At 51.0% G+C, this 27,016-nt stretch overlaps 1 protein-coding gene across 1 annotated transcript in view; it reads left to right on the top strand.

The window, feature by feature from the left end:
* The first annotated feature begins 3,367 nt into the window (after positions 1-3,367).
* The window catches only part of ABCB6 (ATP binding cassette subfamily B member 6 (LAN blood group)), a 227,452-nt gene continuing 203,803 nt past the window's right edge, over positions 3,368-27,016 (top strand). Inside the window, exons 1-2 of the mRNA XM_085650098.1 lie at positions 3,368-3,503; positions 12,453-12,987. Coding sequence (XP_085506224.1) covers positions 12,472-12,987 — 516 coding nt within the window. The 5' untranslated portion in view covers positions 3,368-3,503; positions 12,453-12,471. The remainder of the gene's footprint in view (positions 3,504-12,452; positions 12,988-27,016) is intronic.

Below are 27,016 nucleotides of genomic sequence, written 5' to 3'. Positions count from 1 at the left end.
AAAAAACACTAAGACGGAAGCTAAAATGGTTTACTAGCGCAAACTTCTAGTCTTTATCGACTTCTGCTCCCTGTCAGTTTCCCTAAAAGCGCGCCTCGGACCCCGCCGTGAGCATTCCGTAGAGTCGCATGGACTCCACCGTTGCTTTAATGTGCCTTTGTCCTTTTCATCATAACTTCTGACCTTTTCACAAATGTCTGACTTTTTGCCATCACTAAACTTTATTCATTTTTTATAAACAGGCTTCTTATGGATTTTGTTGGCTTAATTTCTTGAATTTAATGTTGTTAAAATACTTTGCCGCGCCTTTTTCTGAGAAAAGCCTGAAGCCCACACCTACCAGGGAAACCTGCTGTTGACTTCTATGTTACTAGGTTACTTAGCTTTGTAGGAACGCAGACCAGGCGCGCAACACCCAACACGCAACACTCGAAGGGCTTCACCCCCTCCCCCCACCCCCCCACGTCGTGGTGTGTGGCAGCCCGGGATGAGACAGCTTCCCGGGCAGACACACAGCCGCACCCGAGCACTTCACAGCTCTTTAAAAGACCATTTGCATGTTAATGAGGCCTCGCTGTTGTTTCACCCCTTCTACGAGCCCCTGCAGCTCCACTCTGCCTATGGCTTAAAAGATTCGCCCCCCCCCCCCGAAATTTTTTCTTAGCCCCCCCGAAATTTGCTCTAGTTGCACCTCTGACGCAGACCTACTACTTACAATCCAGTTTCTCGAACAGCCTTTAAAATACATCACTCTCGTGCGCTTGGAGTCAGGGACGGTGTGGGATAAAAAAAAGATAGGCGCAGGCATACAAATAAAAGTGTCATCGAAAGTGAATCAGAGAGCTAAAAAGTGGTGCACATTTGGAAATCAGGGCAGTTTTGAACTTGGCAAGTATGGTGCTTTGCAAGGTGTGGGAGTCTGCGTGGATCTGTGCTTGCTACAGGCAATGTTTGATGCTCTCACTCTACAACCCTCATTACACGCGCTGCCTTTAAACCTGGAGGGGCTGCTGGCCTCCTCCCACCTTGGAGACCCCTGTGAGTGGACACACACGACACAAGCCATTGAAATGTGATTGCCAAACTCTGCTCTAAGAAAACATTCAAAACTGCAGCACTGAAACAACCCTGCTGCTAGTGATTGATGACGCGCTGCGGATACTCGATTCAGGGGAGTCTTGTCTTCTAATTCTTCTTGACCTTTCTGCAGCCTTTGACACTGTCAATCACAACACTCTCCTTAACACTCTTCAACAGAGAATGGGCATGGAGGGCACTGTGCTCAAATGGTTTGCCTCCTTCCTCTCTGATAGATCCCAAATGATCAAAATAGCGAACAGTCTTTCATCGCCTTTAGCGGTCAGTCAAGGTGTCCCTCAAGGCTCTATACTTGCACCCACACTATTCAATCTCTATTTAGAGCCGTTGGGAAATCTCCTGAGTAAATCCGGGATCCAATATCATCTATATGCGGACGACACTCAAATCTACCTTAAGGTGGCCTCCTCTCACGATCTCTCCTTCCTAAGCTCTACTCTCGACTCCATTCAAAACTGGATGTTAACTCATCAACTGATCCTGAATCCTTCCAAAACTGAATTCCTCCTCCTCTCCTCCTCACTTTCTCCTCCCCCAGTGCAATCATGGATGGATCAGACTAATCTACTGAACAATAAACCCATCATTGTCGAGAGCGCAAAATCCCTTGGTGTCATACTCGACAAAAAACTCAATCTACTCTCCCACATCGATTCCATTGCAAAGTCTGCTCGATACCAACTGCGCCTTCTTTGGGGGATTCGTCGCTTCTTCCCGGAGCACGACCTTAAAATCCTGGTCCAATCGCTGGTTCTCTCCAGATTGGACTACTGCAATTCTCTTCTTACTGGCCTCCCCAAAACCCACCTGTCCCCTCTGAAGTCTGTTCTCCATTCAGCAGCTCGTTTCATTTATGGGGCCAAAAGAAGCGACCACATCACACCCATTTTATCCACCCTCCGTTGGCTTCCCATAGAGGCAAGATCTATCTACAAGACTGCCTGTATCACTCACAAAGCCTTGCACTCCTCCTCCCCTCGCTACCTGGCGAATAAACTGAAACTCTCTGGAGGCTCCAGACCTTCACGTAATGCAGAAAATGTATTGCTTGAACCTCCCACTTTCAAGAAGGAAAGATCGATGGCCCAATCCTTTTCAGGCAACGCGGTGAGAATCTGGAACTCGCTTCCGCCTCATCTCCGGACCACCACCTCTTCCCAGGCCTTCAAAACTGACCTCAAAGCTCTCCTCCTTCAAAGACACTTCCAAATTTAATCTACGTCCTCTATCTTCTGAAGGAAGTCCTTACGTTTTAGGAAATTCTGTTCTCCATGCCTATAGAAGTGCATTCCCAGTGTGTTTTTGTGTGTTGAGTGTCTGCCATTTAGTGCAGTATTATACCTCTACTTGTACTTTGCACTCTTGTATAACATGCAGACGTCACTTTTCCTTTTGTAACGTATCGTTTGCTACCTCTTGTATTTTGGGTTGCTTTTGATACTTGCACAACGGCCACCACTGCCTCATGTAACGTAACTTTTGTTTTAGTGTTTTGAGTGTCTGCCATTTATTGACCTCTGTGTACTTTGTATGCTCTTGTAACCTGCACACGTCACTTTTTTTTCTTTTGTAACGTATCGTTTGCTACCTCTTGTATGTTGTTTGCTCCTGATACTTGCACTAATGTCACTATTGCCTCATGGACCGTAACGTTTGATTTTGTAACATGTCACTTGTAATTTTTCTCCTTATGTATCATTTCTGCTCCTATTGTGAAGCGCTCTGACACCTTCGGGTAAAGTCCGCGCTATATAAAAACGCATTAAATAAATAAATAAATAAACAGGTAACAGAAGAGTATAATGAGCCGGGGCAGGGAGCCCTGACGTCACTGACACGACTGCCCCCTGCCTATGTCAACACTTACCATAAAGACACATTTGGGGAGCGGGGAGATAGGGGGGCGCACAGGACAGCTGCAATAATATGCCCAACTATACCCTCAGGTGAAGTCAACACTGAATGCAACGTGTCTATGATTGTTAAACATCTTTGAGCGAGATCAGTCTATGGGTGAATGGTCACAGTTACTGCCGTTGCCACGGTAAATGGCTGGCTGGCCGGTTGGCTGCAGAGGGCTTCAATCTGTGAAACACTGTCGAAAAGCTCATTGTCTGCCGTGATTTGGGGGGGCCGCCCTCTTGTCCCAAGCCCCCGTGGGGTCCTTCAGTACAGAGAGTAGGTGCTACTGCTAGCGCCTTGAAAGAGTACAGCGCCTTCGGAACCCGGTGCGTGCTAGGACCCGGGGGACACAGGCGGGGAGGCGGCGCTAGGACCCATGGGCTACTTGGTAGAAAACATGCCGAGTCACCCTAACCTTGCATGCCTGTGAGAGCAGGCAGAGCCGGGGTCCTGGTGTGAGTGCTCCCGAGTTCTGCCTACTGGTGCACCCTGACTGACTCCTGGTAAGTCTGCAGCTCCCCCTTCCTTCTGGTGAGGGTCCCCCATGCACTGCTCTCTGAGGGGAGCTCATCCACAGCTCACAGAGGTGCAAGTTCAGGGAGGGAGCCCTTGCGCTGATCCCCTGGTAAGTCCGGAGGTCCCTCCTGCCCCCTGGTGAGGGTCCCTCCATTCCCTGCTCTCTGGGGGTGCTGTACTACAGCACGTAGAGGTGCAAGGCCAGGGAGGGAGCCCTTGCGCGGATCCCCTGGTAAGTCCGGAGGTCTCTCCTGCCCCGTGGCGAGGACCCCTCCACGCCCTGCACTCTGAGGGGTGCTGTGCTACAGCACGTAGAGGTGCAAGGCCAGGGAGGCAGCCATGGTGCTGATCCCCTGGTAAGTCCGGAGGTCCCTCCTGCCCCCTGGCGAGGACCCCTCCATGCCCTGCACTCTGAGGGGTGCTGTACTACTGCACGTAGAGGTGCAAGGCCAGGGAGGGAGCCCAGGCACTGAACCCTGCCTGCTGCTGCACCCCTGATTGACTGCCTCCTGGTAAGTCCGTAGGCCCCCCTTGCCCCCCCCCCCAATCAGTCCCACCCCCCCCGCACTGTTCACTGGGGGACTGTGCTACAGCGCATAAGGCGCAAGGTCAGGGAGGGAGCCCTTCTGCTGAGCCCTGCCTGCTGCTGCACCCCTGGCTCGCTCCTGGTAAGCCCGCAGCTTCCCCTTCACCCCCTTGTGAAGGTCCCTCCATGCACTGGTCTCTGTGGGTACTGTGCTAAAGCGCATAGAGGTGCAAGGTCAGGGAAGGAGCCCTTGTGCTGAGCCCTGCCTGCTGCTGCACCCCTGGCTCGCTCCTGGTAAGCCCGCAGCTCCCCCTTGTGAGGGTCCCTCCATGCACTGGTCTCTGTGGGTACTGTGCTAAAGCGCAGAGAGGTGCAGGGTCATGGAGGGAGCCCTGGTGCTGAGTGCTGCTTCGTCCCTGACTCCCTGGTGAGGGCAGAGGTGCACTGACTGTCTTTGTGAGAGCGTGCCATGCTACAGCACACAGGTGCAAGAGCACACCAGGCGTCACTAGTGGCCGTGACGCTGCATGTTTCTGTTGTGTAACGCTCAGCCCTTGAACCTGAGGGGAAGTGGCAGATTCAGTCACTAGAGGGAGATGGTGATCTATGAATACATGAAGCCACGTGTTCGGAGGGCAGCATGAAATATGAAGGTCTTTAGATCAGTGAAAATGTGCTTTGTCAGAATGTGAGACCCTTGGGGCAGGACTGACGTGCGTTGGATGAACTGTGCAAGAGGCTCGGGCCAGGACTGACGTGCATTGGTGGAGCTGTGTGAGCGCCACAGGTCAGGACTGACGTGTGCTGGCTTGGCTGAACTGTGCAAGAGGCTTGGGCCAAGATTGAGGTGCATTGGTGGAGCTGCCAGACAAGTGAGTATTAGTACATTCTGTATCCAAAGGCGAAACATCGCGCAAGGCTGCAGAAGGGGAGACAGGAGAGGCTTCCAGGGAGCAAATCACACTGGAGCAGGATGTCCTATCACCTGCTGACGCCACACCACCACCACCACCGCCACCACGTGCCAGGAGGTATACAGTGGGTAGCCTCCAGGTGATGGAGGGCATAGAGGATGAGAGCCAGTGAGCACAACAGACCCCGCAGGATGATAGACAGGCATCTGTAACACAGTCCTCCATGGAGGTTGGCAACGTAGATGCAGACAAAGGGCACACAGTCCTGAGGCAGAGGAGTCCAGTGTCTTCTCTGGTCTGGAGGGACGGATGCTTAAAGTGCAGCGCCTGCAAGGAAAAACAATGAGGGCAATGCAACGCCAGATGGTGGCAAACAATAGACACATCAATGAAATGAAGCAGGCCATATACTGCCTCAACAACACCGAAGCAGAGGGCATGAAGGAGATGTCTGATGCTGTGAGGCTGTTATGCAGCAAGATTGATAGCGACCGTGGTGCAAGGCGCAGGGACAGACAGAGACTGGAAGGGCACACTAAGGCGGTTAACGGGCTGTGCAATGCCACCCATGTCCGCAGCAGGCGCTCAGTGGCCATGCAATTGGAGATGGCCAAGTGCAGCCGTGACATCACCCAGGGGTTGGTAACAGTCACCAGTGCTTTGGAGGTGCTTCAGACCAACCAAATTGCTGCCACCGGGTCGGGGGGATGGGGCTGAGAGTGAGGAGGCAACAAGCCGCAGCAGCATCACCCCCCCCCCATTACAGGAGAACAGGAGGCGCAGTGGTAGGCACGGTTCAGCCGCAGGACACAGCACTGGCGACGACAGTGTGCCTGCTGAACGCAGCAGTGCTGCGCGTGGGTGTAGTAGATGAGCACTGCCATCACATTCCATTGGGTGGTGAGTGACGTAACCCATTGGACACAATGATGGGACTAGGGATGTTGCATGGTGGAGTGACTATGCCATGTTTGGCTTGACCAGGCACTGTGAGGCCATCATAGTGTTGCGGTGTGCTGTACAATTGCCTGACTGAAGGTCAATTAAACACCGTCACACAATTGCAGTTACTAGCTTTGTCTCATTACTTACTCCGAAATAGTTGTGTGTGTGATCTCTGCCCGTCTCTGTCTCCCATCTGGTGCAGCTGCGACACCCGCTGCGCGGTGCTGTGGCTGTGGACATTCCTCATCCTCATCCTCTGAATCACTGATTTCCACGGGTGTCCCCCTCTTTGTGGCAAGGTTATGCAGCATGCCACATGCAGCTATCATTTTGCAGCAGATAAGGGGCCGGTACTGCCGTGCACCTCCACTCTTGTGGAGGCAGCGGAACCTGCTTTTGAGGAGTCCAAAAGTACGCTCCACCACATTGCGCGTAGATTTATGTGCCACCTTATATCTCCTTTCACTTGGGGTAGATGGGTTGAGGTACGGCTTCAGGATGAAAGCACGCACCGCATATGCGCTATCACCTAAGTGTAAAAGAAAGGAAAATTATTCACAGTCAGCAATCGTTGCATCAAATGTATACTTCAGGGTGTGTCGCATGGATTTACCTACCAGGTAGCCTTCTCCAAATTCACTCGCAGCGAGACGGGTATAGATTCCACTGTTCCTGAATATGTAGGAATCATGCGTGCCCCCTGGGAATTTTGCAGCTATGTCGGTGATGATGTGAGAAGCATCACATATAACCTGTACATTTATAGAATGTGTGGATTTGCGATTGCGGTAGATGTACTCAGTCGTAGCGGGGGGGGGGGGCAGATTGGTATATGTGTTCCGTCAATGCACCCTATGACGTGTGGGAACTGGTAACTGCCAGATGCCAGTAGGTGCAGGCAACAGAGTACTTGTACAAGAGTTGATATTGCGTGCGCTCTTGGTGTCTGGTGCTCCAGGAATGGGTGCAGGTCCTGTATCAGGTCCAGAATGGTGTTTGGGTGAAGCCTGTACCTCTCATGGATTTCAGCCTCTGTGAGTTGGAATGAGGTGATACGCAATCTGTATACGCGTTCCTGTCGTCTCCAGATCCTTTGTGCTGCAGCCCGTACCCTTAACCGCCTTGCTATGACGTAGAGGTCTGCCATTGTGTTCAGGCTGATGCATTCTGGGGCTGTTTTTATGCTGTGCACCTGGTTACCACCTGCTTTGAGTTCGTGGTTATTTGCGACTCTTAATTAGCGATTTTTTTTTTTTAAGGATTCGGTAATAGCGAGTTTATGTACATTGCCTTGCGATATATTTTAGCGATTCCTTATTTTGCTAATCGCTAAATAGTGAGTCGGTGTGCCATTTTCGGTAAATAAGGAATCGGTAGTTGTTTTCCGTTGTTATTAGTGATTCCTTATTTAGCGATTAGGTGTTTCTGCCTCTACATCTCACAGGGGTTAATAGCGATCGGTAACGCTGAAATTCTACGATTTGCAGCGTTACCGATCGCTCTTTGGCCACCTACATCTGGCCCTAAATGTTTTGCAGTAGAGGTGAGGGAGCCATTTCCTAACTAATTTAATGCTTGAAAGTTATAAATGTATGTTCTTTTGGGTAGTTGGTCCCTTGGAAAGAGTTGTGCTTTGGATATTTAAAAATGTTTACGTCTTTTTGTCAGTGGTTCCATCTGCCTGCATGATTTGTTAACTGTCTTCAAAATATTTTTGTGTGAATTAATTATAAGGAAATATAAAAGACATTAGAAATGTATATTTATTGTCTGTGTTTTCACTCCACATCTTATAAATTACTATACTCAAAGGTAATTAATGAAAAAGATGTATTAAAATAAATAACATCAGACAGTGAAAAGTGTCATGGACTATACACTATGAGGAACAATTTAAATATATAATGCAAACAAATGTTTGAGGGGACTCGTTTATTTCTGGCACTTTTAGTAGCAGAGATAAGAACCATGTTCCTGTGTATCATCAGCCTCCTGCACAGAAAAGTGTATGACTCTGAAGCTGCCTTCCTCGGCAGCATGTATGTCTACCAGAGCCACCGCACTCTGTGAGCTCGGTTACCGTCCCAGTCCTTTATTAGAACTTTGATCCTCACTGGCAGCTATTGGAGGAAGAAAGTGTATTCGTGTGTGGGTTTATTCTCTAATGTGGCTTGCCCCAGGTAGCAGCTATGGAACTCCTAGGTAGGTATCAACCAGGTCAGAGTAGAGTGTTTTAGTAGTGTACTGGGGTCTAATTTGAACTGACTCCTGAGGCGGAAGCCGGGAGATATCGCTCGCATTTTTAAAATTGTATCATTGTCAAAACTGTTTTTACCTGTAACACTTCTCCCTGGGCACTACCCCTCCCCCTTGCAGACCTGCTGAAATATCCCCGCGCAGCTCGTGACAACGCTGCCGCGGGTCGGAAAAAGTTACAGCCGCCATTAGCCTCGCATGCCACAGGCCACGCCCACTGCCGGGAGGCCAAGCCCCTTTTTACTTTACTTAAGGTGCACTGAACGACTAGCGCACACTAGAGAACTGACTTCTGAGGCGGAAGCCGGGAGATATCGCTCGCATTTTTAAAATTGTATCATTGTCAAAACTGTTTTTACCTGTAACACTCTGCTCCCTGGGCACTTCCCCCCCCCCTTGCAGACCTGCTGAAATATCCCCGCGCTGCTCGTGACAACACCGCCGCGGGTCGGAAAAAATTACAGCCGCCATTAGACTCGCAAGCCACAGGCCACGCCCACTGCCAGGAGGCCACGCCCCTTCCGCCACTACAAAGATGTGCATTCACAGGACGCGCAGCGGGCGCACAGTCAGCGCGCCGAAGGCGCGCCAAAGGCGAGCCCGTTTGCGCCCGTCCGCGGCTTGTCGGGGCAAGGGGCCACCCCCCCCAACAACCTTTCCCTCACGTACGAGAACAAATAGGCAATACAGCATGGATACCCTCTACCAGCCATGGCACACTAACAAAGCCAAGTGTGGCCAAACTTTCCACCCTCTGGAAATCCCCCATCAATGCCCTCACTGCAAAATACAACTCTCCAGCCCTCTGCAGAAGGAGGAGCTCTGGGAATACAAAATGTTGTTACTAAACTGCAGATGTCTCCCAAAACACCGTCTGGAGAATTCAATGCTGCTGGATGAGCTCATGCCAGATATACTCTTCTTGACCGAAACTTGGCTCACCCAGGCATCTGAACCTGACCTGGTTCAAGCACTCACACCAGGCTACCAGATTGCACGCTTAGACCGCGCTCAGGGAAAAGGCGGGGGGCTCGCCATCATTTATAAAGACACTTATACCTGCCGATGCACACCTGAGCCCATCGCAGACTGTGAAAGCCTGCACTTCACCATCAAATTCTCCCCCAACAAAAGTTTCACGGGCATCCTTATCTACCGCCCCCCCCGGAACACCCAAACAATTCCCCACTGCACTTCCTCATACCGTGGCCGAATTAACCACCTTATTGGCAAACTTCACAATATTAGGCGACCTTAATATACATTTCGACAACAATCAGGACAATGTCGCCAACGAACTCCTAGCTAGTCTAGCAGCAATCGAACTAGAACAGCTCGTCCCCTCCCACACCCACATACTAGGCCACTTGCTAGATCCCGTTTTTAGCAACTGCCCCCAACTAACCGTTGGTGCCCCCACCTGCCTCCCATGGACTGATCACTTCCTCATTCCAATCACCTGGACCACACGCAAGCGTGTCCCATCCCCCCCACCTCCCCTCCAGATCTAGGAACTGGTCCAAACTCTGTCCGGATAAATGGGCTAGCAACCTCACCACAACTAAACCGGTGCTCAACAGTGACCCCTCAAAAGGCAACATCGAGTACAACAACTGGATCACGAGCTCACTAGACTGCATACTACCCCTCGGCTTCACCAGATCTTCAAGACACCCTAATACAGCCCCCTGGTACACGGAAGAGCTCCGGGAAAAAAACGTACCTGTAAGAGGCTTGAAAGGAAGTGGCGTCTAAACTACATGGCCACGGATAAAACTATATACAGAGATGCCATCAGAGCCTGTAAGTCCGCAATAAAGCTGACCCAATGAGCCTACTATGAGGCTAAAATAATGGCAGCCAAGTGCAAGTCCAAAGAAATGTACCGAACGGTAAAAAGCCTCACCACGCTTCCCCCGCCCTCAACCACCAACCCCACTGAACCCCCGCGATGTGACGATCTAGCTGAGTTCTTTTTTACGAAAATAAATAATATCTACACATCCTTTCCAAACAAGGGAGCAGAACCCTCCTCCAAAAGCTACTCCTCCGTATCAGAAACAGAGGTATCTCCCTACAACACCTTAGCCCACCTCCCACAACTAGACTCAGTCACACTAGACTCGTTAATGCACCAAATAAAATCTGGCTCACCTTGTGATCCTGCCCCACCAAACTCACTGATTTCGGTTGGACAGGCAATTCTCCCCACACTACTGGAACTGCTGAACTCCTCGATAACAACTAGCACAGTCCCACTAACATGGAAACATGCGAGGGTACGTGCAGTTTAAAAAAAAAAAACAACCTCGACCCTTGCAACCTCAATAACTATCGGCCTATCTCACTACTCCCCTGGACAAGCAAACTCCTTGAAAAGCATGTTAACACCTGTCTAACTAAATTCTTCGAGAGTAACCAACTGCTGGACACTACACAGACTGGCTTCCGACCCAACCATGGTACGGAGATGGCCCTGGTAGCGGTTACAGAGGAGGCAAGGCGGATCTTAGATCAGGGAGGAGCAGTGGCAGTGATCCTCCTTGATCTGAGCGCCGCATTTGACACGGTGAACCATCAAATCCTCCCCCACCGCCTTCTAAGTCTGGGAATATCTGGAGAAGCCCTGGCCTGGCTTAAATCCTTTTTAAAAGACCGTACCTTCAGTGTCTTTGAAGGAGCCTCAGTCTCCGCAAGCAAGCCTCTGGGGTGTGGGGTGCCACAGGGCTCCTCACTTAGCCCCACGCTTTTCAATGCATACATGAGACCACTGGCAGAGATTGTTCGTCCGCACGGCATTACCATCGTCCCCTATGCGGACGACACTCAGCTAGTGGTCTCCCTTGCACACAAGGATAGCCAGCAATCACAAACCAACCTGATTCCCTGCCTGGAGCAGGTAAAGAGCTGGATGACAAGCTCATGCCTAAAGCTCAACAGGGACAAGACGGAGCTAATGCTCCTCGGCTCTCAGTCCCCTTCCACTCTAGAGCTTCTGTGGCCCCTAGCCTAGGCGATCCCCCCGCACCCAAAGACAACATAAAGAGCCTTGGAGTATGGCTAGACAAAGCTCTGACTTTTAAAACACAAGTCACTAAAGTGTCAGCAACCTGCTTCGGCCTAATTAGGCAACTCAAAAAAATCCCACCACTCCTCCCTTTTGAGGCAAAACAGGTAGTCATCCAGGGCCTAATTCAGTCTGGTATAGACTACAGCAACGCTCTATATCTGGGATCCCCAGAATACTGCTTAAACAAACTTCAGCGGGTCCAGAACTGCGCTGCACACACCCTCCTCGGAATTTCGCGAAGGAACTCTATAGGGTCTGGCCTGAAATCCCTGCATTGGCTCCCTGTCAGAGAGAGGATCAAATTCAAGTCCATGTGCATTACCCACCAATCCTTCTGGAGATCGGGGCCGTTGATCAATCATTCTTTGATCACCCCCTACCATCTAAAAAAAGAACTCCGCTCATCGAAAGCCTTTTTAACTGCCGTTCCACAGATACGAAGAGCCAGAGCAGGTGGTCGTAGCTTTTCCTACAATGCATCCAAGATGTGGAACTCTCTCCCCCTCCACCTAAGATCTAACCCGAACCTGCTCACCTTTCGTAAACAACTGAAAATCTTTCTTTTCAACCAAAAAAATATCTAAATAAAATCATCCACCAGCGATCCACCCCAGCAGAAGTTCCTCTATCCATCAGCGCCTGGATGCCTCAGGGTAACTGTCCGCGCTTTATAAAACTCCTTTTCATTTCATTCATAATTTACAGTTTTGTATTGTGTTGTGTCATTGGATGTTTTCGTGCTGCTCTTATGTCACGGTACATTTTTGTGCCGTGCCCTTTGTCCGTAGACATCTCATGATGGTCATACTCAAGTTTCAGATTTCATTTTGCTCTATTCGTGGTGATATTGCGCCAGTTGTAGAATGCTGTGCCCTCTCATTAGATCTCTTAATGATGCTCCTGTGCCAGTTGTCTGTTTTTGTTCTGTGGCACAAGTGTGTCCTCTGTCGCCAGATATCTCAATGATGCTCCTGCCTAAGTTGAGCCTTTTGCTGTCCCCTCTGTTTTGTGAAATGTCCCCGCTGTCGCCAGGCGTCTCCATGATTGCTTGTTCAAGTTTAAGCTTTTCTTGTCCTCATTGTGATGTGTTTCCTGATGTTTCCGTTGTGCCAGCTGTAGGTGTTACCCTCTGTCGTTGGATGTCTCCATGATGCGCTTGCTCAAGCTTTTGAGTTTTCTGTGGTGTGAAATGTTCAAGCTTCTCTTCCTTGTGTTTCCTCGCCAGGTCTTGTCCCCGGCTCGCAATGGGGATGCTTGGCAGCTACTGTGAGAACAATGCCTCTGTCTCTGCTGCCTGGATCCAGCAGGGCTTTGCCCCTTGCTTCTTCTCCACCCTGGTGCCGTCCGTCCTGCTCAGCTTCTGCCTCCTACTGGGGGCGCTGCAATCCGCCTGCTACTCCCGCTATGGGCGCCTTATGGAGCCTAAGTACATTCCCCGCTCACGGCTCTACAAACTGCAGCTGCTGGTCACAGTGTTGCTCCTCGTCCTGCCCCTGGGTGGCCTCGTCTGGCAGGTCGCTGGTGTCGGAGTCCTCTACGGCTACATGTTGACCTACTCCTTACTGACTATGGCCGGCTGGATCTTCACCCTCTACCTGCTGCACCTTGAGCGGACGCGGGTTCTGACACAAGACCGGACACGTGGCCATGGGATGGTTCTCCTGGTCTTCTGGGCACTTGCCTTTGCTGGCGAGAACTTGGCCTTTGTCTCCTGGAGCAGCCCCCTATGGTGGTGGGGCCTGGAGGATGCGCCGCAGAAGGTAAGTCAGAAAGCCACCTTGACGTCTTTCTTAGCATCGATTATTGTAAGGTGCTTTGGGGTGGTAAGATGAGGGGATACAGGAAAACAGACCCTCGCACAGAATGCAATGAGATCTCCCTTGGAGAGCGCTGTGCTGATAGAGGACAGTAACTTTCTGATGCTTCAAGTAGTGTTCCTTATATTTCTATTTTAATCATTGTATTATTGATTATGTATATATGTATCCAAGCCTGAGCCAGCGACACAACAGACCGCTGTATACAATACCATGAGGTACAAAAAGTACATTCGTTTTTTAAACACAATGGTTCAGGTCTGTAAAATATACACTATACGGATGAAAAGCCTGGTGGCGAAAGATGTGATGGAAGACAGTCAATGACCTATAAAGTTGCTTAACCGAAACACAATAAAATAAGATGGCTGTATGATGCCTTTTGCGTCCGCGTTTTTTAAATTTTTTAAAAATAATCATTGGTTCCCTATTTGGACTTACTGATGGGTTGAAAGAAGATAAATCTTTTGGAAGCGGAAGCCTCGCCCACGTAATGTGATATGCTTCATCATAGGCAACCTCTCCCCACCCTGGCAGGACATTACCACCAGGGCGGACGCGACCTCCTAGTGGACCCGTTGAAAGGAGTTCTTAGATCAGATATTTCCCGGACAAACCGAGGATCCAGATAAAACTAAAAGTAGCTAGGGGTAAACGGGTCTTTACCTTTTAATAGTGGTAGTCTCTGGTGCATCTAAAAACAACTATGTAATGGAGCGAGAGCGCAATGGCTAGAACCATCGTCCTGTGCCAACATGTTTACGCCCTCATTTTAATTGCCTGTACTGGTTGGGCAGCATTCGTCAGGGCCGCGAATCCCTAAAATCCTGGCCTAACATATTAAAAACCATGCACTGAAGAGACCAGAGTGATTCCTCTCTGCTCTCAGTACTCCTCCACCCTCACTAAGGGCATACTGCCATCTCGTCTGGAGAGAGACGATGTCCTCTGTAGTCCCTCAATCATCAAGCGGCCCATCGCGCGGTACTACATATGGTACCATAGGTATGGTCCCAAATAGGAACCCAGTGATTTGTAAAAAAAAAACCACTGACGTAAAAGGTATCGCACAGCCACTTTACTTTATTGTGTTTTGGCTCTATTGCCTTGGGAGACGTGTGGGGGCTCAAACTCCCCCTCTCCATTTTTGTGATTAGAGCTATAAAGCTGCTGGCTGTGAAATCATGCCCGGTTGCCCGCCGGTGACTGTTGGGCGTAAGAAACTCATTGGCCGCATGTACCTGTGGCATGTACGCACTGGTGGAACTGCTGTTCCTTGATGTGCATACTGTAACCACATGCGCGCTATGGCGGTATAAAGCAGTACTCCCATTAGAAGTGTCTGTCTCCTGCTGGCAGTGCTCCCTCCGAATACCAAGAACAGATTTCACGCAGTTCCGTGGAAGAGTCGCCAGATTTACATGGTGGTTTTACTCACAAGTGGAACCACCGCCAGAAATGGTGACAAACTGACCCGCCTACACCAGCCGTTAATCTGATGCCAGACCACGATACCATTTCTAGTGGTGTCACAACCACACTATGGCGTTCCCAATGGCATAGCTACCCCCAGCTCGTCCATCAGTTGGGCTGCCTTATAATTGGGGGGGATTCTAAGGTGGGTGGTTCTGATTTAGGCCACTTTTAGCAGAAGCCCTGGTGCCATCTAGCAATGAATGTGTGTTTGCATAGCATCCCCACAACCTGGGGACGGGGATTGCTACAGAGGGCTTGTGGAGCAGGGGCGGGGGAGGTGCAGAGGAACAATAAACAAAAGACTTCTTCTGGGTCTGTAGGCGCACTTGGCAGAGGAACTGGCTTTGCAGGTCATTGCCGGGATATCTTCAAAGCTCTTCCTCGAGATGAAGAGGGAGAGGGTGCTAGCACCGGATGTATGAGGTTGGGTGGCACCAGATGTGTGAGGTTGGGTGGACTGACTCTTTGAATCTCGGGGTGGGCGGACAGCAAGAGATGGTTCTGGATGGTGACTGTTGGTACCTGGTCAGATGGAATGAGAATTGGGCAGGTGCTTCATTAGCCGAGGCAAGGTCCAATGGAAAAAGCAGAGGCCAATATGTGTGACCCTGTTTTGCCTGGAGGCCTCTGTAGGCTCCGTTGCAATATCTGATTCGTTAATACGCCACTGCCGCCATGATGATGGATACTCGTGGAAGTTAATCGTGTCGTATGACACGGACGATCTGCAGAAAGGTCAGATATAGTTTGTCGATTTCCCTAACTTTTTCTCTAGACAAAAACCAAGAACGGCCTTTAATTTCTGTAGCATGCTGACCACCATGAAATATACAGAGGATCAGCATTTCTTAGAGACCCCGCGCACTTGTGGTCGTTCTCTAAAAACACGTTTGTCGATTAATAGCAGCGAAGTTCCAGGATGGGCAGTTATCGGTGGGTTGTTTTAGTGACTGGGAAAGACGATGGGGAGAAGCGGGTGTTTGAAGACTGGAAAAGCAAGAGAGTGGGACACCCTTAAAATGGGCATACATAGGTATGTAGTGTCGAGTAAAAATGAATGAAAGTAGGAGGAAAGACCGCGGAGGAAGGTCTCACAAGGAGCTATGAGGAGGAATAGAGAGGGACAGGCACATAGACAAGAAAAGCAAGGGAATAGCCTTGGGTGTGCCTGGATACAAGAAAGTGGCACCCAAATGGGTGGTGTGGTTCAAGGGGTCGCTAGGTTGGACCGGCACCGTTAAGATGAGATGTGCAGCAAAGGCAGATGGAAGGTTTACAGAAGTGGTGAAACCCCGGCAGGGTGCCCCCCAGTTGTGAGACTGAAGAATATGTGGGGATTAGCATCAGGTGTGTGGTGGCGTGGCGTCAGCAGGGAAATCTTTTTGTAGCCCTGAAGGTGATCCCAGTAGGGTGTAAGATGGTGACAAGACTGGAAACCAAGAAGTCTTAATAATGTTGCGTATAGATGGGGTAGGTTGTGGGAGATCATTCCATGACCTCGATGCGTAAAGAACAAGCGATGTACCTCTGTCTCGTGCTTCTGCATCGTCATATGCCGGGAGGAAGTTTCTTCCTCTAAAGTGGTGCGAGCCCCTGTGGATACAAATCCTCTCGTGTTCGTCTCTTTGTTCCACAAACAGTCCTCTGAATAAATGTCATCACCTTTAAACTAATCCTAACCAGCAAGCAGAGAGGACTTCCTGTGGGGAGTGCTAGTGACCAGCATGGGCACCCCACGGATCGCAATAATCAATACTTGAGCTGATATTTGTTCTTATAATAAAGGCTCTTGATTGGTCGACGGGCAATTGATGGAAACTCTAGCAATTTCAGACGCTTCTTCAAACAAGATATGAATTTGTTCATCTCCTTGTCCATGAATATTGTTAGGTGGATTATATCACCATTAACTTGGTGTTTAATTAAATCAACAGCAATTGGGATTCGAGTGCAAAAGATATTAAGGTTTAGGCTTGGGGGGGATACTTTGGTGTTTTTAATTCTGTTCAGCTCAACCAGATAACCTATAAAAGATTAAACATTGTGCAAATAGCTTTTCAAATATTTGAAATCTTTTACAGATAAATATGTTTTCTGTGTATTCTTCGAAATTAAGAAACTTGACTTCTTTTTCAACAAGGTTTAAGTCTGGGTGACAGAAACTTACCAAACCCATCAAAGTGCCTATTGCAGGCTCTGAAAGGCTGCCCTCAATCTGATTGTAACAAAGAAAGCTTTTCAACCTGGTTCCAGTTTTTTTTTAATCCACGCCACATCCCTGATTCTAGATATGAGAGGTTGTGGGCGTCGAATGCCGCCACCAACCCAGTCAGCATCTGCGTTGCGGCTGAGCCCAAACCAACATGTCAGTCATGGTCGACTGAACGTCGAGTAATGCAGGTCAGTGCCCTATTGGACCCTAATCCTGACTCCCAATTCCCATGGACGAGGAGGTTGTCAGAAGTTTTGGAACCTGAGTAGTAGCAACTCGCCCGGGTGTTTTCAGAAGGACAGGGACGTTCAGTGTTCGGTGATGGTTGCGTTCTAGAGGAGGGGTAGCCAACGTGGAACCAGGGGGATCCATGGTAGATTTTTACAGTATCCACATAAGATATTTCACAAAGAGTTAATCTAAATGGGACTCAATGACATAGTCGTGTTGATCCTGAAAGTTTGGTGCACAGTGTTATATTATGTTAATTAAATTTATAGAGCACCTAGCTGCCCCAGAAAGAGGGCTTCCCAGCACTAACCACCAGACCAGAGTACCACCCCAAAAGAGCAAGAAGGGGGATCAGGACCTCCTAGTAAATAAAAAGCCAGATTTTGAGCTTTTTCCTGAAATCAAAATGATTCTGGATATTTCTGAGCTCGAGCGGCAAACTGTTCCAGAGAGCCAGAGCTAAAACTGGAAAGGAGCGGCCACCAGCTCGCTTCCTGTGGAACCGGGGAGTCACCGCCAGATTTAGCTCGGCGAGCGAAGTGCTCTGGTTGGGAGATGAGGTTGCATTAGATCAGACGGGATGGGCGCACATTGAGCGTTCATGATCCTATAAGCCGGACTAAGGGCTTTAAATTGAATTCGCCTCTCCAACGGCAGCTAGTGGAGGTTGCAGAGAAGCACCGAAGCGGGGCAAAACTTCAGGAGGGAAAACAGCAATCTGGCTGCCGCGTATTGGACCAACTGTAACCCCTTTATTATCGATTTCTTGCCACCTAGATGGAGGATGGAGCAGTAGTCTAGGAGAGATAGAAATAATGAGGGATTGAATAACCATCTGACGAATACGCTGTTGACCACCAATAGGCAGCCATGTTTGAGGGATGATAGGGATGGCTTCATCACTAGATGTGTTCCCCAGACTTGGGAAGGACCCATTTCTGTTCAACAAAGGAATGAAATGATTAATTGTAAGAATCTCTAAGAACGTTGATATGTCAGGGGCAGTGAAGCAATTGGTCTGTTAATATCTACCTGGTGTCTTCTCCTGACACATCCATGAACTGGGAAGTGTCCTTTTTTCTGGATTGTTGGTAACACGCTTTGTACACATATTATTGGGGTTTGTGGGTACCAAGGGGTTATTTGACCTCGGGAGTACTGATTGCATCAAATTGTCACAAATATTAGACCTGTTTAAAAAGAAATCCTACAAACAAAATGGGGTCTTCATTGAACCATTCAACATAATGATTCACAGGATGGATTCGGTGATTCTATTCCTCAAGGGAATTTAAAATTGTACGTATTTTATTTGATATATATTCGGCTATTTCTTCCCAGTTAGTGAATATATTTTAAAACTGTACAGTTGTTGCGTGCATATATTTCCTGTCTTCTTTCAGTGGCTCTTGCTTTTGTGGCCTCTGACAGTGACATTTTGTAAGTCTTTCCTCAGCCTCTATCGAGGGTAGCACCAATCATCAACCCACTGCTCTAGCGTGTTTTATTTTACACGTGGCAGGAGGTGCGAATTTTACAGCAGTTCGAAATGGCCTCTGGGTAGATCCGTTCAGAAGCAGCTAAGTCCGGATTTAGTGCTGCGAGGGCTGCCCCTTCAAGGCGCTGGGTAACTGCCTTCACTGGTGCAATGTTGCCTCATAAGAGAGCCTCTGAGTCTGTGGCTGAGCACATTTGTTTCCCTCCCTTCAATGACTGCACACAAACTCTGGCCTGGCTCCAGGTAGGATGGGTGACCCAGGGGATGAGGTATGTTAGTACAGTGCCCCCCTGGAGTGTTTGCCCCCGGAGGCACCAGGCGTAGGAGTTCTGAATGGACTGGTTTGAGGTCTTCAGTAATAGTGCCTAAAGGTGAAATCAACAGCACTCTGGATCGCTGGGCTCCAATTGACTCTGAATGAGGGATGGTGTGGGGGGGGTGAAGCGCTACAAAGCCTGTTTTAAAAGGAAAAGCCTCCCCGGTATCAGCCTTACCATTGGAACCACCTAAGGGAGTGGGTCTGAGACCGCAACTAACCAGGGGTTGGTGCTTGCGTCAGGTCCCAGCTACTGGCACTAACGTAGCAGGGATCCGAGCAGACTGGTGTCAGAAATCTAGTATTAGTAAAGAACGGTGGACTGCGTGCACTTACTCACAGTTTCATACATTACTTACCAGCGCCCGAAAGGGCAGTGTACTGCCTTCCATCCATGTAGCGCAGCACCAGTGTTTGCAGTGGTAGATTAACATTTAGTTGGTGAGACACCATTTTTCAACTTCCCTTTGTTTGGCCCTGGGATCCTGCCCCTCCAGTGATATTAGAAGCATGAAATTGATTCCGGGTTGGTAGTAACAACAGCATCCTGTCGGCTCTGATGGTGTATATGTGACAGTGCTGGTGTCATTGTAGGCCTGACTGCCAGTTAGGCTCACTCATTGGAAGACTTTGTTAGGGGATTTCCAAGGTCACACATGCTGCCCTGAGGAGCCCCACCACCTCCCTTTTAGGGCAGAGGTTTGATTCCTTCACTACTCTCCAGTTACCGAATACTTTATATCCCTCAGTATTTGCTGAAGAATCAATATATGTTTAGAAAAAGAGTCAACAACAATCCGAGTGCAGATTAAACAAACAATGGCAGTGATTTTTGCCCTCCATTTGTGCATTTGTGCTTGTCTCCTTCCTGTTTGCCCGCCTACCTCGCCGCCCTCCGCTCTCCCTCCCCGCTCCCGCTTCCCGCCACCGCCACTAGCCCCGCCCCTTTTCTCTTCTGTTCCCTCCCCGCTCCCGCCTCCCAGCTGCTCCGCCCACCCGCGCACTTCGCCTTTAAATGGCGACTGTGCGAACGCGCAGCGGGCGCGCCGATTGTGCGCCGAAGGCGCGCCAAAGGTAAGCCCATCTGCGCCCGTCCGCGACCGGATCGCGTCCAGCGCCAGGACCCCTGGCCCCCGAAGACACCGACCCGCCTGACGTACTCCGCCGCCACCCTCACCGCACTCAACACCGGCCGACTCCCAGAATGCCATCAAGCCACTCCACGACGTACCCACGGACCTTTCAGCTGCCACGCCTGCAAGTTCTCCTGCATCCGGACCAGCCTCGCACCAGCACCCGCCAAGTCGAACACCAGCAGCACCCACCTCAAGTGCATCCTGCTCAACACCCGCTCCGTCCACAGACACGCCATCGAACTCTGGAACCTTCTAGACGCCACAGCCCCTGACGTTGCCTTCCTCACGGAGACCTGGATGAACGCCTCTTCAGCTCCCGACATCGCCATCGCTATCCCAGAGGGCTACAAGATCGTCCGGAGGGACCGAAACGCCAACCAGATGGGAGGAGGCATCGCCATCATCCACAGGAACACCATCCGTCTCACGACCAGCACCGACAACACCCTGACCAGCGCCGAACACCTGCATTTCCAGATCCACACCAACCCGAACACCACCCTCAGAGGCACCCTGATCTACCGACCCCCTGGACCACGCACACAATTCAGCGAGGACATCGCCGACTTCGTCAGCCCGCATGCCCTCCCCTCCGCTGACTACATCCTCCTGGGAGACCTCAACTTCCATCTAGAGAACAACAACGACCGCAACACCAGCACCCTGCTCGACAACCTCGCCAACCTGGGACTCAAGCAACTGGTGTCCACCCCCACCCACCTCGCCGGACACACACTCGACGCAGTCTTCTCTTCCAGCACAGACATCGACTTCAGCCACGCCACAGAGCTTCAATGGACGGACCACAGCTGCGTCCACTTCACCTTCAAGAGAACGACGACCCACCAACACCAGCAACAGGCCGCCCACAGAAGCTGGAACAAGTTCACAGCAGACCAGCTCGCCACCTCCCTGAGCCAGCACCCTCCTGCCAGCTCAGCGAACCCCAGCCAGGCCGCCGACAACCTCACGAAGTGGATCAGCAACTGCGCGGACGAACTCGCCCCACTGAGGACCCCGCCTAGCAGACCCGGCAGCAAGAAGGCTCCATGGTTCACCGACGAACTCAAGAGCTCCAAGAAGAACTGCCGAGCCCTCGAGAAAGTCTGGAGAAAGGAACCGACACCGGACAACAGGACCTCCTTCAAACTTGCCACCCGGAAACACCACCAGCTGATCCGCGCCGCCAAGAAAACAGCATACAAGGACCGGTTGGACAACAACGCACACAACTGCAAGGAACTCTTCAACATCGTGAAAGAGCTTTCCAACCCCAGCGCAGGAAACAACGACATCACCCCATCGCAAGACCTCTGCAACTCCCTCGCTTCATACTTCCACAACAAGATCGCGGACATACACAACAGCTTCTACAACCAACCAACGCACACCATGACCGAACAACCACCCCCCACCACCACCCTCCACGCCTGGACCCCGATCAGCACCGAAGACACCATCCGCACGATGAACTCCATCCACTCCGGATCACCGACCGACCCCTGCCCTCACCACGTCTTCAACAAGGCCGACGCTGTCATCGCACCCCACCTGCGAGACATCATCAACACATCCTTCGACACCACCATCTTCCCTGAGAGCTGGAAACACGCTGAACTCAGCGCTCTACTCAAGAAACCAACAGCGGACCCCACCGACCTCAAGAACTACCGCCCCATCTCGCTCCTCCCGTTTCCAGCCAAAGTCATCGAGAAGACCGTCAACAAGCAGATGACCGCCTTCCTCGAGACGAACGGATCCCTCGACCCCTCACAGTCCAGCTTCCGAGCCAATCACAGCACCGAAACCGCCCTCATCGCCGCCACCGATGACATCCGAGCCCTGATGGACAATGGAGAAACAGCGGCCCTCATCCTCCTAGACCTCTCCGCGGCATTCGACACGGTCTGCCACCGCACCCTAGTACGGCGCCTCAGCAACATCGGAATCCAGGACAAGGCGCTGGAATGGATCATCTCCTTCCTCGACGGAAGAACACAGAGAGTCCGCCTACCACCGTACAAGTCAGAGGCCTCCGAAGTCATCTGCGGCGTCCCTCAAGGATCATCTCTGAGCCCCACCCTCTTCAACGTCTACATGAGCCCCCTCGCGGCCATCGTACGCAAACACAACCTCAGCATAATCTCCTACGCCGACGACACCCAGCTGATCCTCTCCCTGACCAACGACCCCACCGCCGCCAGAGCCAACCTGCACGAAGGGATGAAAGAGGTAGCCGAGTGGATGACGACCAGCCGCCTGAAACTGAACTCGGACAAGACGGAGGTCCTCATCCTGGGCCCCTCACCCTCCGCCTGGGACGACTCCTGGTGGCCTCCCGCCCTGGGCACCGCACCCAAACCGACAGACCATGCACGCAACCTGGGCTTCATCCTGGACTCCTCCCTCTCCATGACCAGGCAAGTCAACAACGTCTCCTCGGCGTGCTTCAACATCCTACGCATGCTACGGAAGATCTTCTGATGGATCCCCACCGAGACCAGGAAAACCGTCACCCAGGCCCTCGTCACCAGCCGACTGGACTACGGCAACGCCCTCTACGCCGGTACCACCGCCAAGCTCCAGAAGAGACTCCAGCGGATCCAGAACGCCTCAGCCAGACTCATCCTCGACATCCCACGAACCAGCCACATCTCCGGACATCTGAGAGACCTTCACTGGCTCCCCGTCAACAAAAGAATCACCTTCCGCCTCCTCACCCACGCACACAAAGCCCTACACGACCAAGGCCCGAGCTACCTCAACAGCCGAGTCAACTTCTACGCTCCCAAACGCCACCTCCGATCAGCCAACCACGCCCTCGCCGCCGTCCCCCGCATCCGAAGAGCGACTACAGGAGGAAGGTCCTTCTCCTACCTGGCCGCCAAGACCTGGAACTCCCTCCCGACCGACCTGCGCCTGACCCAAGACCACCTCTCCTTCAGGAAGAAGCTGAAGACCTGGCTGTTCGAGCAGTAGCGGCACCCCCCCCCCCCCTCCCCCCAGCGCCTTGAGACCCTACGGGTATGTAGCGCGCTTTATAAGTGTCATTGATTGATTGATTTGTCGAAGTTGTTATGACAGAAAGGGGGTGTCCTGGATGGAGTACACCAAGCACGTGTAGTAGTTAAAGTGCAAGTGGTGAAAGTTCAAGGAGTCCAAGGTGACTCTACAGTGGTGAGCTGAGGAGGAAGCTGGGAGAGCAGGAACTGAGTCAGGTAGAGCTCCTGGAAGTAGAGCACTTTAACTCTAAAGGGTTCGAAGCACTTGGAATGGGAAGACTCGCTGGCAGTGCAATAGTGCGAAAGTGCACTGCGCCTATCACTCCCACATACTGTCTGTGCTCACATCTATGTGTTGTTTGAGAGCTCTGTTTCTCTCTTCTCTTTGTTCCTCCTACAAGATCCATTTGAGATACAATCCACTAGAGGTACAGTGGATGGTAGGAAGGATATCAAGATGATGATACTAATCACTTCGGTGAGTGATGGGAATCCGAGTCCCTCTATTCTGTAAATTTTTCTTTTGTAGTACTACTTTTTTATATATGTTCAGAGACTTCACCCCAGATAGGTTTTTGTTTCAGTAGACCCCCGGATTAGATTTTTTGTTCTGATAGTATTGATTGGGGAAGTAATCCGTGTTTGGTCTGTAAATATCCCTAGGACCCTCCATCACACTTTAGTTATTTAAACTCCACTACCCGCCAGTTTAGGAGTTTTCTCTTGGTCTGGCAGGCAGTCCGGAAACAAGCATCCTGGGACCGGTTCAGGGAAGACCTGGCTTGACAGTTCGGTCTGGACTGTTCCCATGAGGGACAGGGTCAGACTGATTTGAATATAGCTGTGTCTGAACTTAGGTGGCCAAGTGAGCTAAAGAATGATGATAGATTCGACCCAGATCTGTGACTGGGGGTGAGTGTCTTAAATGTTTCAGCGCTCCATCCAGCATCTCCTTGTGTTTGCTTTGTTCGACCTAAGTTGGCAGGGTATGCCCAGACGTGGGTCCCTTGCTCACTTTGCTACTGGATTCAAGCTTTCCTAGCTGATGAGGGGTGAAACCCCAAAACCGGTCCTAGGATGATTGTTTCTGGTCCAGGGAGGACCTGGCTTGGCAGTTTGGGCTGGACTGTTCCCATGAGGCACACGGTCAAGACTGATTTGCATATGGCCTGGTCTAAACTGGGGTGGCACGGTGAGCAAAAGAATGGTGGATTTAACCCAGATCTCTTGACTGAGGGTGAATGTTTTGATTTGTTCTGCATTCCGTCCACCAATTGTGTGTCTTTTGCTTTCTCGCCCTAAGTGCGCCAGGTATGCCCAGGCATGGGTCCCGGGCTCACTGTGCCACTGGATTCAAGCTATCCTGGCTGGTGAGGGGTGACACCCCGAAACCGGTCCTAGAATGCTTGTTTCCGGTCTAGGGAGGACCGGGCTTGGCAGTTCGAGCTGGACTGTTCCCATGAGGCACAGGGTCAAGACTGATTTACATATGGCCAGGTCTAAATTGGGGTGGCACGGTGAGCAAAAGAATGATGGATTTAACCCAGCTCTCTTGACTGGGGGTGAATGTTTTGATTTGTTCAATCAATCAATCAGTGACACTTATAAAGCGCGCTACATACCCGTAGGGTCTCAAGGCGCTGGGGGGGGGGGGGTGCCGCTACTGCTCGAATAGCCAGGTCTTCAGCTTCTTCCTGAAGGAGAGGTGGTCTTGGGTCAGGCGCAGGTCGGTCGGGAGGGAGTTCCAGGTCTTGGCGGCCAGGTAGGAGAAGGACCTTCCTCCTGTAGTCGCTCTTCGGATACGGGGGACGGCGGCGAGGGCGTGGTTGGCTGATCGGAGGTGGCGCGTGGGAGCGTAGAAGTTGACTCGGCTGTTGAGGTAGCTCGGGCCTTGGTCGTGTAGGGCTTTGTGTGCGTGGGTGAGGAGGCGGAAGGTGATTCTCTTGTTGACGGGGAGCCAGTGAAGGTCTCTCAGATGTCCGGAGATGTGGCTGGATCGTGGGATGTCGAGGATGAGTCTGGCTGAGGCGTTCTGGATCCGCTGGAGTCTCTTCTGGAGCTTGGCGGTGGTACCGGCGTAGAGGGCGTTACCGTAGTCCAGTCGGCTGGTGACGAGGGCCTGGGTGACGGTCTTCCTGGTCTCTGTGGGGATCCACCAGAAGATCTTCCGAAGTATGCGTAGGATGTTGAAGCACGCCGAGGAGACGTTGTTGACCTGCCTGGTCATGGAGAGGGAGGAGTCCAGGATGAAGCCCAGGTTGCGTGCATGGTCTGTCGGTTTGGGTGCGGTGCCCAGGGCGGGAGGCCACCAGGAGTCGTCCCAGGCGGAGGGTGAAGAGCCCAGGATGAGAACCTCCGTCTTGTCCGAGTTCAGTTTCAGGCGGCTGGTCGTCATCCACTCGGCTACCTCTTTCATCCCTTCGTGCAGGTTGGCTCTGGCGGCGGCGGGGTCGTTGGTCAGGGAGAGGATCAGCTGGGTGTCGTCGGCGTAGGAGATTATGCTGAGGTTGTGCTTGCGTACGATGGCCGCGAGGGGGCTCATGTAGACGTTGAAGAGGGTGGGGCTCAGAGATGATCCTTGGGGGACGCCGCAGATGACTTCGGAGGCCTCTGATTTGTACGGTGGTAGGCGGACTCTCTGTGTTCTTCCGTCGAGGAAGGAGATGATCCATTCCAGCGCCTTGTCCTTGATTCCGATGTTGCTGAGGCGCCGTACTAGGGTGCGGTGGCAGACCGTGTCGAATGCCGCGGAGAGGTCTAGGAGGATGAGGGCCGCTGTTTCTCCATTGTCCATCAGGGCTCGGATGTCATCGGTGGCGGCGATGAGGGCGGTCTCGGTGCTGTGTTTGGCTCGGAAGCCGGACTGTGAGGGGTCGAGGGATCCGTTCGTCTCGAGGAAGGCGGCCATCTGCTTGTTGACGGTCTTCTCGATGACTTTGGCTGCATTCTGTCCATCAATTGTGTGTCTCATGCTTCTTTACAAACCTACCCTGCGATAACAGTCTGTGGGCAGTGCTTCATAAACAAACCTACCCTGAGATAATGGTCTGTCGTCCAATGCTTTGTTACAAACCTGCTCTGAGATAACACACAATCTCTGGGAAATACTTGTTTAGAAATGTACCCTGATATTACACACAGTCTCAGTGTAAAGCTTACTTACAAACGTATTATGAGATAATACTCCATCTCTGAGCAGTTTGAACCTGTCATTTCAAAGTTCCACGTGTCCATTTAAAAATATTGTGACTTTCAGCCATCCCGTGCTCAGTTTTAATCTGATATGTGGAAAAACACACTTGATGTATGAAATAATATTATTTTCGCATACGTTTGTGATTTTGTTAATTTGTAGTGTTAGTAAAATAGGCTGTTCACTTTTTAAGTGAGAATTATAATAAGGGCATGACATCATTCCTTATGACATCACAACATCATTGTATTTGTGGTATTTATAACCAAAAAGGTGTCAAAGCGCTGAGCCAGGAAAGAGCTGCATGAGAGGACCAAAACAAATAAAAAACCTAGGTAGCTAAACTACTCCCAGCAAGGCCTAGTTGGAAAAAAAAACATGTCTTAATCTGTCTGTGGGGAAAAAAGGTACGAGTTGATGCTCCTGATTTGTTCTGGGAGGGAGTTCCACAATCGAGCAGCCGCCACTGTGAAAGCTTGTTCCCACCCCCACCTGACTTTCCTGCACCTAGGTACTGACACCATTCCTCGGCCAGCCGAACTTAGAGGGCTGCTGGGGGCGTGCCAATTAAGAGCCGTCCTGAGGTAAATTGATCCCTGCGAATGGAGAGCCTTCTGCACGAAGCAGAGGGCTTTGAAAGACACTTGCTTCTGCAATGGAAGCCATTGAAGGGATCTCAAACCTTCCCTAACCGAGACGTGTCTAGGCAGTCCCAGGACCAAACCTGCTGCAGCATTGTGAATGGTTTGGATGGAGCTTAGTTAATGACTACTGGAATGCATTAACATAAAGGGCATTGCACCTGATCTTGGTCTCCTGAAATGGGAGCCCAGCTGCCTGCAATACTTGGGAGTTAAATTACATCATGAGCAGCCAGAGTTACTAGAGGGAAATGTGGGTAGAGCAAT

This window comes from Triturus cristatus, chromosome 3_2, assembly GCF_964204655.1.
Source record: "Triturus cristatus chromosome 3_2, aTriCri1.1, whole genome shotgun sequence".
Lineage (NCBI taxonomy): Eukaryota > Metazoa > Chordata > Amphibia > Caudata > Salamandridae > Triturus > Triturus cristatus.
The sequence above is the reverse complement of the archived record's forward strand: the minus strand, read 5'-3'. Positions and strand labels throughout refer to the sequence as shown.